This window comes from Anopheles gambiae, chromosome X (genome assembly GCF_943734735.2).
Source record: "Anopheles gambiae chromosome X, idAnoGambNW_F1_1, whole genome shotgun sequence".
NCBI lineage: Eukaryota > Metazoa > Arthropoda > Insecta > Diptera > Culicidae > Anopheles > Anopheles gambiae.
In genome coordinates this window covers 7,579,087-7,590,933 of record NC_064600.1, presented here as the reverse complement: position 1 = coordinate 7,590,933, position 11,847 = coordinate 7,579,087, and the positions used below count along the sequence as shown (strand labels likewise).

The 11,847-nt window shown below is 48.3% G+C and overlaps 1 protein-coding gene across 1 annotated transcript; it reads right to left on the bottom strand.

Moving 5' to 3' along the window:
• LOC1271824 (uncharacterized) lies at positions 1–5,814 on the bottom strand. Its single transcript, XM_310678.4, has 2 exons — positions 5,043–5,814; positions 1–2,086 (listed from the first exon to the last, which is right to left on the bottom strand). Exons 1-2 carry the CDS (start codon positions 5,329–5,331, stop codon positions 87–89), a joined length of 2,289 nt encoding a protein of 762 aa, XP_310678.4. The 5' UTR covers positions 5,332–5,814; the 3' UTR covers positions 1–86.
• Positions 5,815–11,847: the final 6,033 nt, after the last annotated feature.

Here is an 11,847-nt window from a genome sequence, read left to right as displayed (position 1 = left end):
CATAGTTCGATTTAGTTTTATTGCAACCGAAGCTCACCGAAGGACTTACGAACCTAAAACAGGGAGAGGGTGGGTGGGTGGGTGTGTTAGCGGAAGAGCTGCGAGTTTTGGAGCGACTGGCGCAGGAACTGGCTCGGCACGAGGTTGTGCGAGTACTCGACGCCCGGCACGACGACCTCGGCCGGCGGTTCCGGCTTCGGCACGATCGGCGGTATGCGCGACTGCCGGACCGCCTTGACGCGCGGCAACGATTTGGTGAGGTAGTCGGCGGGCGGCATGGGCGGCGGGGCCGGCGCGTCACTTTTCTGCGTGAGCAGGGCGGGCCGCAGCATCGTGCCCGGCTCGGACTTGACCGTGAGCGAGCCGAGGGGCGGCTCGGGCCGCTGGCCAGGCCCTGCCCGCCCGGCCAGCGGAACCGGCAGCAGCGGCAGCGGCTGGATGGTTTCGGGCGTGAGGGCCCGCCCGGAGTTGGTCGGGGAGCTGCTGACGGCTCGCTGCTGCTGCAGCAGCAGCCGGGCGTTCAGATAGTTGGCCTCGTGCTGGCGGCGCAGCGCGTCCTGCAGCTGGACCGCGTCCTGGTGGTGGTGCGGGCTGTAGTGCCGATCGAAGTCGTTGTAGGGGCTGCGGCTGCGCCCGTTGGGGCTGTGGCTGGCGGGGCTGCCGTACGAGCCGTTGCGCGGATCGGGCGAGTCGGGGTAGAGGGCGGCGAAGCGGGCCGCGTTGCGCGCGCTCAGCTGCTGCTCGTGCGGCACCGGCAGCTCCTCCAGCGCGTCGTCCGCGAGCCGTCCGTTGGTGGCGTGATGCGGCGCGGCGACGGCGTCCCGGGGCGGCGGCGGCACCATCGTCTCGTCGCGGGTGGCGGCGGCCGGGGCCGGCGCTGCGGGCGTTGGGGAGGCGAGATGGCGCCGGCTGAACGCAAAGTACGACCGCATCCGGGCCAGGTCGGACTCAATCTCCGCCAGCGACTTGCGGCCCGTGTTCGGCACGTGCCAGAGGGTGGCGACGGCCGCGACCACCCCCAGCACGATCGCGGTAATGTAGTGGGCGGCAATGACGCCCTTGTGGTCGCTGGCGGGCACTGGGTCGCCGCCGCCGGCCGGCTGCTCCACCCCGAACATCGTGTCGCCCATGGTGACGCCGTAGTACTGGAGTAGCGCGACGGCCAGCAGCTCCAGCGCCGTGCCGAGGGCCAGCGCCGCCTCGTTACAGTTCAGCGGCGCCAGCTCGAGGATGTTGATGGCGGGCAGGGGCAGGGCGGCGCCGAGAAAGGCGAAGAACAGCAGCATCGAGATGCCGTACTCGAGCTCGACCAGATCGGCGCAGTAGAAGGCGACCGAGAGCACGAGCGCCACCACGTACAGGACGGACGCGCCGACAAACGTCGTCTTGGGGGCGAGCCGGAGCGAGAGCAGGGTGGTGAGCAGGGCGCCCCCGACCAGCAGCCAGAAGGGCAGGTAGCCGACGTCCTCCCGCTCCAGCACCGTCCGGCTGGCGGCGATGCCCGACACCAGCAGCACCCAGTAGAAGGCGAGCAGCCCGACCAGCTTGGTGCCGACCGCGTACACCGTCCAGAGCGTCCGGTAGCGGCAGCCCGACTCGCCGTGCTGCTGGCCCGCGCCGACGATGCGCTCGGTCGACCAGCCGGTGCCGGCGGTGGCCATGCCCTTGCCGAGGGCCGGCGCCGCCCGCCCGAACTGGGCGTACGGGGCGAACGAGCGCCGGTCCGGGTTGAGCAGCCGGCCGCTGTCGTGGGCCATCGCCGTGTCGTAGTCGAGCGGGCGCCGGTAGTCGACGATCGATTCGCGCTGCAGCAGCTCGACCAGCCCGATCAGCACGAGCTGCAGCGTGCTGGCGGCGAGCAGCGCGATCGCCACGTTCTGGTGCAGCCGCTCCTCGCCGGCCGCACCGACCGAGGCCAGCTCCGCGATTGTGGCGGTCGTGGCGACGCCCGCCAGCAACCAGACCGTGCACAGGCACATGAGCAGGGCGCGGTGGCGGGCCCGGGCCCGGATGTGCAGATAGCTCAGCCCCGGCACGAGCGTCAGGCCGAGCGCGATGGCGCCGAGATAGATCGCCGGCACGACATCTATAAGGGGGGAGGAGGGGGGGGAGGGGGGGGGGAGGCGAGAGATAGAAGAGAAGAGGGGAAAGGATTAGTTTGCGGGTCGCAATGTTGATTCAATGCGTTCGAGGCGTTAAGCGAATAGCACCACATTCACAGCGGGAATGTTTCGCAATGTTCAAGATTCATTGATGAAGAAGAATAAGAAAAAGAAAAAGAAGAACAAGAAGAAAGGCATTGCATCAAGCAAGCAGGTGCGTGAATCTTGTTTACATTCGATAGCGTAATACCAGAATGCGTCAAATTGAATGTGGAACGCTTCAAGCGTTAAAGAAGGGGCTATCCATAAATGACGTGATTCAAATTGAAAAAATAAAGATCATTTTTGACATATCCCGTTCGCGGCCAATGTAAGTACAGTGGCGCGCCGCTTATACGGGCTCATCGGGACTCGACCTCTCCCGGATAAGCGAATAACACGGATAATAACACGGAGCGACTCAATGACATGCCCGTCAAGGGTTCAAGCCTATAATGGACCGTCCCTCGTACCAAGGATTGACTATCCGGCTGCGTGTTAATGAATGAAGTCTCAAAAGCCGGCATGTCCGCGTAGGACGTTACGCCAAATAGAAGAAGAACCACTTTTTTGCTCTAGGCGTCTATTTTTGACCCTAAGGTTTCAATTTTGGGCCTTTGGTAGGCATGATAATTTTACAAGGTATTTGAGCCAATTTTCGGAAAATTTAAATTTACTTCACACAAAAAAATACATTAAAATACATAAAAAATACAAAATATTGAAATTTTATGCACTACTTTACTACTTAATTTCAATAATTTTGCAACATACAGTTGCAGACACGGTAAATTTTGTAAATAAAGCAATTGACTCACAGTCAATAATTGATGTTTGAAGACAAAAACTGATGCCCTAGTGCCGAAACTTGGCGAGTTAGAGTCAACATTTGGCGGCAACGACTGTGACTGTATACCTGTCACCAAACGTTCGCTTCATAATTTCAATACACTTTTTGTTAGCTCTTGTTCAGTTCGACAGTATTGCAGGTTAGTTCGTTGACTTTTTTATGTTTCTTATGTGGTTCTCGAGTATTAAACTGACATGTTCATCGAGTTGTTGTTTTGTTCGAGTCTATAGTTAACTTTTTGAGTATCTGTAGGTAAAAAAAACAGTTTTTGGAGAAAAAATGCCGACTTCATCTAATTCATATAATACAATGCTTATGGGATGGTTTTTTGTGCACATCAAATCATTTTAAGAATGAAAAATTACACTCTTCTGTACTTGGGTGTAATGAAAGACAACTGGCAGCTCAATAGCAACCCTGAACCTGCCAGCGCCTACTTTCGAACAAATACAGCAACTTGCTGAACTATAATCCTCGAAAACTCTGTATGGATTGAAAATATATGTGCAGAACCCGCATGCTGTGCTAGCTCAAAGAAATAAATATTAGAGAGGTAATTGGTAGTTTGCAAAGCTCGTATTGTAGCAATTGTCAAAAACCCAAGCCAAAAACTAGTAGGATTGTAAGGAACCCCAATTCTTCCCTGCGTTGAAATGCTTCGTAACTAATCTCCCTTCTCCCTGGTTTTACTTTCGAGCGTTACGTAATTTATGGAAGATACCTGAAGAGGTAAATTACGTTGAGTACTGCCCCGTAATGCAATAAACCTTCTACACTGAAATGCATCGTTTAAAGAAAAAGAGAGAGATATGCAGTGCATGATGTACTAACATTAGGATATTTTGTACATTTTTTAAACAAAACCCCGTTTCAAATGTTGGACTGAGAGATGTCTCTGAAGTGTAATTGACGTGTTCGGAAGCATTTCGCAGGAAACTATTCTCAAACTGGCACAGACAATTGCTGCAGAATGTTTACACTTGGTGGCCTGGCACTTTCATCTTTTGTTTCTTGCATTGTTGTTTGCCTTTTGGGATGATTTTTGTACGCCTATCCTTAGAGAAACTCCGTCATAAATAGCTTTCTTAGAGCATTACAGAAATCCAGAAAAAAACATATCCTCAAACAACAAGGAATCGAACTCAAACTAAACAGTTTTCGCCATACATAGTTGAAAGCTTTGATATGCATTGTTGAAATGTTGATTGAAGCCCCCAGCTCACTCTTTTAATAAACCTCTACAATCAAGGTCAAACAACACATCTTCTGAAATCATTCGTTTCATCAACTCCTGTAACCTGTAGCAGACACGCTTCACAAAGTCATTACGTTCTTCCCACAACACTGATGCTGCTTCACGGTCAGTGCTGAGTAAGGTGGTTCCCCTCCGGCACTGCCAACACCAACCCTTTTTCGCCCGTGTGTGTCATAAGTTTGCCTATTCCTCCCCACCGTGCACAAGCTCCCTCAAAGTGGTGGTTTGATAGTGATCGGGGCCCCGTTACACGCACCGCTGTACACGCATGTCGCGCTCGCTGTTTGACAGCTGTCAATCGCAAATTACGGGTGCGGTTTGCCGCAGTTGCGAAAGTGCCAGGGCGAAACGGGGGCGAGCAGCGGAGAAAACACAACCGCCCCGGGGTATTTTGATAGATGCTCCTGTTTGATAGGGGTTGTTTGACCTGGGCCTGGGCGCGAGTCGTCGTGAGTCATCCAGGCAAGAATGTTCTGCCCGAAACTGGGTTAGAAGTTGGTTGAACGGGCCGCGGTCGAGGGAAGCGAGGAAAAGATGCCGTAGTACCAGTAAGAGATGGACACACAGACAGGGAGAGAGCGGGCGAGGGACAGAGAGAGCTCGAGAAGGCGCGCGCGCGCGCGCACGCTCACCTTTTGCTCGCGATGTGATAAGATAAGAAGCGGCAGGTAGATATTGGCAATCGAGTGGCCACACTTCAACGCAATGGATGGGTGGAGCAGGCGGTGTGTGGGTCACCCTACCTCCCCCCCCCCTCCTTCCCCTCCAGTGCTCCCCATCCGTCCCCTTTCCTTACCCTCGACCAGCAGAAAGACGAGCCCGGCGGTAAGGGCAAACGCGGTGGCGGCTAGCTGCAGGTACAGATGGATGAACTGCGTCTTGCGATAGTTGAGCTTGAGCCCGTTGGTCAGCACGACCGTGATCAGCATCGCGACGATCGCGATGATGTGCGGCCAGTAGTAGGATTCCTCGTACAGGCAGGCGGTCAGCTTGTCGGTGGCGGTCGGCAGCAGCAGCAGATAGCCGTAGATGATCCCGGCCGGGATGTACGCGATCCCGGCCGCCACCTCGGCGATGTGGTCCATTTCGCGTCCGCGGGCCAACTTTTACACGCACATAAACACACACTAGCGCACGCACACTGTCACAGGCACAGGCACATTGAGCGTGGCCGGACTAGGACCAACGAACGGATCTTTGCGAACGAAAGTTTAATGGTTGGCTTTTACTGGGTTAACTGCCCACACGGGTGCGTCTTATCAGCGTCAGGTGCGTCCGATGACTGAGCGCCCTGACGGTGGTACCGGCCATCATGCACGGCGACACGGCAATCGCAATCGATAAACCCGCTCGATGATACACTTCGTCACACACAGCGCGAGCGAGAGACGGCTGGAATGCAGACACACACACACACAGTGCTGGCTAACATCGATCATCCACTACCGGCGGGGTTTGAGATCGATTGGATCCAACCCATTTGGGTGGGTCCGATTTTTCAGCTGCCCTGCCTGCCTTTCCCGGTGCCAACGCCATGTCACGTGTGGTGTGGCGACCCGATAGCACCGATGAGGCAATCGTGCAGCCCGGCTCTCCCACGCCCGTATCCTCCCACCCAAAACAGCTTAATCGCCTTAAGACCTCCAGCGCGCTGACATTGAGCGAAACTCCCACCTTAATTGGAGCGCATAAACATTCGAGTTTTGGAGGACGAATGGGGCCGACGATTTGATTCACACCTTACGACCGGTGTGTGTGTGTGTGTGTGTGTGTGTGTGTGTGTGTGTGTGTGTGTAAGGCAATGAAGGGAGAGAGGTAAATTCCGGTCCGCAGCCCGTTCCCGCTTCCGATTCTATGTAAACAGAAAACAGTCAACCCGTTATCTTATCATCCAGCCATCACCTCCACTTTTGTCATACTTTGTCCGTACGAGGGTGTAGGTGAATCGCTTGTCCGACCGCTCAGCGTCCATGCCCTTCCAAACTATCCGCTCCATTTCCCCGCCTCCCCCCCCCCCCCCCCCCCTCGAAACATGTCTGGAAAAATCGATCGAGGTAGGCAAATGGGTTGTGCGTAATGTGGACCAGCACCCCGATCAGCCCAATAGCCTAACAGCGCTGGGCCTGAGGGATGATCCATTGATGACGCACCGGCACCGCATCACACACGCAGCTTCCTTTGCATTATTTTGCTCTTAAAATTCAGACCGAAGCTCATCGTTATTTTCCCGCAGCCTGAAATGTTTTGCCACGTTGACGTCCGGGAGGAGATAATCATACGCATCGCGTCACGCAAACGGAACCGAGAGTGAATCCGTCTGTTCTCCGACCGACACCGCACCCGCGTGATAAGACTTGTGTGTGTGTGTGTTTGATTGTGTGATTGGCTCAAGCGGAAAGCTTCTATTGAGCCAGTCGATTTACCTACAACAATCGACTTAATCTGTTCTCCCCCCCCCCCCCCCGGTCCCGATAGCGCACACCGCCCGCACTCGATAGCCGCGGCGGCCGAACGACAATCGCAAGGGTCGCCCGTTCGTGCTATTATCGTGTATCGCTCACGTTATCCCTATTATTTGTTGTTTTTTTTTCTTTCTTTCTTTATCGCATGCTCAGCCAACTCTGTCATCTATCTGTGCCGATGTGCTGTGGGTGCTGATAGCGTGCGCACCTTTCGCGCAAATCCGTTCCCGAATGGTCAGTGGGTCCAAAGCGGGTGGTGGTGGTGGTGAAGGAGCCAAGAGATACATGTTGTTGGCATCCCAATAGAGCGAGCGAGAGGCAGAGATTTGAACCGTAGAACGGACGGTGTGGTCCAAATTACAAATAAATGAGTAAATAATTGATGATCGTACATTCACAACGGTCTTAGAAGTTATCCCGAACCTAGACCGGCACTGGAAGTGATCCTGAAACCATGACGATCCTTAGTGTCAGTCATGGACCTGTAAAGCTGTTCCATTTTAAAACTGATGCAGTACCTACTCCGATCCAGTAACCGATTCCGCTATCATTTCTCTGAATGAATTATGCTCGGCAATCGGTTTTATCCATAACATTTGTGGAACTGTTTAAACTTTTTTTTAAATTGAATTAACACCTTCTACATGTAGTCACCCAGGGCCGTGAACAGGTGTTCGAATATTGAAGAAATTTTAGCGTTACGTAATTCATGGATGACGCCTTACCGTTGAGCAGGCTGCTGAATTCGTTAATCGCAAGTGACATTGTCATAAGTAAAACAGCAAGCAAATATAAGCTATCGACATTTTTGTACATAATTACAGGTAGAAAGGGTTGATATGATGTACAAAGTTGTTACAGGGTTTCCCGAGGTTTTTTTCCCTGCAATTTTTGCATGCTTTCCATATTATTTTTTTTTATCATTCCCACGATTTTTTGTGCGTTCTGCAGAATGTTAGGACCTCGTGAATTTGCTATGGGACGATTCCATTCAATCGTGTACCCATATTTGTCTTGGTTAGTTTGGCTGAGACAATTTAAATACTTGACTTATGAATTTGGGATCAATTCACTAAGCTGACAAAGCTTTATACATCAAATAATTTTAACATTATTCTTTTCTTTTGCTTTGGTGTGTTTCGGACAATAGTGCCCAATACAAACATTTTTTCATTAAAAATTTCTTATATGAAAAAAACAGTTTGACATTTGTTCTCTTAAAGCCCATTTAACCTTAAAAAAATTAATTAAACGTTTTTAAACTCGTTAACTATCAATGGGGCCCTTTCCGTTTGAAGCTCGTAGGCTGAAATTTCAGCCTGTCAGCTATTTGCATTGTATAGCAGTTTTCGAGCAGCTATCTAAATGAGTACAATATACAGGTGGGCTTATCCCAAGGTGTATGAATTTAGAAGGCTGATTTTTATCGCTTCTGCTTCTGAATGAAGATTTTAAGAGTGTTTTGAGTATTCGTCAAGCCTCCAGAAAGTTTGTTTGAGAAAAAGTTTTCACCCGTTCTGAAAAAAGGTGATGTTCAAAATTGGTTATGAAAAAATGCTATGAGACCTGGACTACATACACTTTGTTTCCAGATTTCACCACCTGATCTCTTTAATGCACCTTGGGATAAATGTAAACAACACCTTGTTTTCGAGCAGGTACTCGAATCTAATTCTAGCTTTTAGGCTAAAATTTTCTAGACTGAAAATCGCAGGCTAGTTTTTGTGTGGTTTTGTATGGATTGTTTACATGATTTCAGCCTCCAACTGTCAAACTCCATACAAAAAACTAACTAGAATCGTGAAGGCCCCCAATATCTGTAAAGCTTTTCTTAAATGTGTTATTTATATTTTTCAACGATTTTTTTATGCATTCGTTAGTACAAAAAACTTAATTATTGAGGTGTCCTTATAGTTATGACACAACTTCAAATTGATTTTTCCTCATTAAGCTTTTTAATAATGGTTTTAAAAATTTTGAAGAAAAAATATACATAAAGATGTTCAATAGTATTTTGCACAATTGTTTTCATACATCTCCTCCTAATTTTCCGCTAATCGCGAAAAACGACTTTCCATACAGTTGTGGTAGGCGGTGTATGGTTAGTTTGACAGTTGCCGACAGAAATCATGCCAACAATCGATACAAAATCGCATGCAAAACTAGCCTCAGATTTTCAGTTTAGATTATTTAATTATTTCAGGCCACACCTATGGGGTGAATAAAATGCAGGGCTTTTGTTACACCAGCTAAGCACCGCGAGCACATGTTTTCAATACATGACAACAATGCTTTAACTCGAACGGCTTGTTATCTGTAGCTAGAGCACACATTCGACGCAATGGATGACAATGTTGAAAAAGTCTTTTTAGGAATCGGAAATCAAATAAAATTTGGTAGAAAATCCCTGCAATTCCTCTCGCCTCAGTTAGTCTCAATTTCATGTTCATTCGTGTTTAGATCAAGAGTCTTCTTTACCCACTACTATTGCAGTGCCAACGAAAAAACATATATACATTACTACTTCAACAATTTAAACACAAAAATGGTACAATAATTGCTACACTTTAGATTAAAAAATCTGCGTTATGATTTAACAAAGCTTGTTCCAACAGCCGCATTACAAACGGCTTTGCTTAACTTAAGTCGCTTAACCATTTTTTATATTACTTTTGCAGATTTTGTTTTTGCAATATTCGCCCACAGAGATTTATCGCCCACAGAGAGAAGCAGATTTTTGTTCCCATCAATCCAACGAAGTTGTATGTTGACGAAGCCGACAAACACTCCTGCACTGCAAGCGGGGCTGCCCATAAAATCAAATTACACGCAACGCATGCATCCGATGTTTTATGTTTCTTAATTTCCTTTTCAATGATTTTCTGGTGCGGCTGCGAACACGCATCCGCTTCGGCACGGTGCGGGTCGGCCGCAGCGCACGGCACACAAAGGTATCGACCATGTTCGAGCCCGTGCATAGCAATAAACGTTGCAATTATCTTTTCCATGTTTTGTAGTGATTGATTTATTGGCCAGACATTTTTTGAACCAAGCATTGTAAAGTCGAAGTAGTCTGTTTAATTTATTTCTTGGATGGCTGGGGAGAAGATTTGAATGCAAGAAAAGTTAAAAACACCAATTTCGGGGCCCAATAAAGAGTGTTAAGGTAGTTCGAACATTGTTCAACTGTAAGTAAACTACTTAGCATTTGCTGTCTCCAATATTAATGTATATTATCCGCGGTCGTTCCTTTGGCATTCATTTCGTTGCTCTTCAATTATTTTAAACTTAATTTTATGTAACTTTTCATTCATATTAGTACATAACTCTCAGTTTTCAAGCTAACAAGATAAATTATTAAGCAATAAGTATTGTTTTAGGTGAAAGCAAAATAAAGAGACAAAACTGCATGAAGCAAACGGATCAGCTGAAGGGTATCAATGAAAATTGAGGAATTTTCAGCTAGGCATCAGTACATCAATTGGCCATCAAATGTTTACTTACAGTTAAACAATATTCAAAAGGACCCCAAAATACTTCATTTGGGCTCGAATTCGGTGTAAGTTTCTTCTTTCCTATTAGTTTTCGATATGAACAACAGCAACTTGATTGAGCAACGATTCTTAAGTAGTTTTAAAAACAACAGTTTTTATTTGCGTGTCAATGCTTGCGACAACGCTGAGACGCAATAAACTGCCTTTATTGCGCATTACGATCACCTTCAGAAGGGCAAAGCTGCTTCTGAACTTTCAGAGTATTGCAACCCAGCCCCTTCGTAGCAATAATCATGGCTACTTAAAATTTACAGTAAAATTATCGTATGCAGCGCTTGATTTGTTGGAGTGAGATTATTATTGATTGCAAAAATGTAAAGAAGTCTGTTAAACTATTTTTTTAGAGGAAGAAGAGATAAATAAATAAATAAATAGCAAGATAGTCAGTCCTACGTATGGCGGCACGGTCCATTTGGGGCTTGAACCCCTGACGGGCATGTTGTTAAGACGTACGAGTTGACGACTGTTCCACGAGACCGGCTTAAGTGATGTTCCCTGTATAGTTTAAATTACAATAGTTTATTTTCCATGTCGGTGCTGGTTGGCAAGACGTAAAAAACTAACTCAATTGCGTATTACGATAACCTTCTCAAAGGCAAAGCTACTTCTCATCTGTCAGGGTTTCTCGACCCAATCTAACACTATAGAAAAAGATTGCAAATCCATCAAATAAAGAGTTGAAATGGGAATGAACGGAGTAGAAATGAAGGTTACGATGTTTATCTTTTATTTGAAAAAATCCCATGTGACGCCGATTGGCTCAAAGTATGAATAAATCAACTTTAAAAGAAAATATAGCTGCTGAGCAGGGTGAGCAGGACCAAACACTCTCATCTCATCGCAGTGAGATGAACGTGAAAGGCACTGCAATTATGCGAGAAAGGGGAAAAGCATGAGTACCGTAAGAGAGGAAAGCTTTTCCCCTCATTGCCACTCAGAGAGGGCGCACCAGGGCGCAAGCGCGCCCCTCCACTCTCTAATACACTCAGGAGGCCATGTTTGTTTCTCGCTTTGTTTCTCTTTCCCACATACGGCATTGCCGTGCCAACCGGTTGAAACGGCACGATCGAGCAATGGCCGCATGATGGAATTTATCTTCCATCGCGACAAAAGCGCGTGCAACGAAGCGAGCCAACCGTATATGCTGTCGGCCACATTTCACCAATACAACTGCAGCCGTATACGTATACGGTCGTAAAATGGTCGCAATATTATGCTCTCTCGCGAGAGAAACGGGCTCGCGAGAGAGCGCGGCCGAGGGTGTACGAGTCAAAAACACATCCACCTCCTTCACATATCTTACCCCTTGTACCCCTTTCGCTCGGTTTCAATGATAGTCGCTGAATCACCGTTTGCTGCTCAAGGTCTGTTCTGCAAAGATGTTTGTTCGGAAAAACGTCTATTTTCGCAAATGCTTGCTTTATGCATTTATAATGTAGGAAATATTGTACCATATTTTTCACCATATCGTAGCTATTTTCGCTGGTTGATGAAGAAAATGGCGTGAATTCAATTCTGGTCTGGTATTACGTGGACTGTGAGGCCTGCCATTTAATGTTGTGCATTAGCTACCACCGTTGTCGTG

Coding starts and splice junctions, on each gene's coding strand:
- LOC1271824 (XM_310678.4), bottom strand. CDS start 5,331: ATGGACCACATCGCCGAGGTGGCGGCCGGGATCGCGTACATCCCGGCC. Junction 2,087..5,042: donor CGTCTTTCTGCTGGTCGAGG/GTAAGGAAAGGG, acceptor CCCCCCTTATAG/ATGTCGTGCCGGCGATCTAT.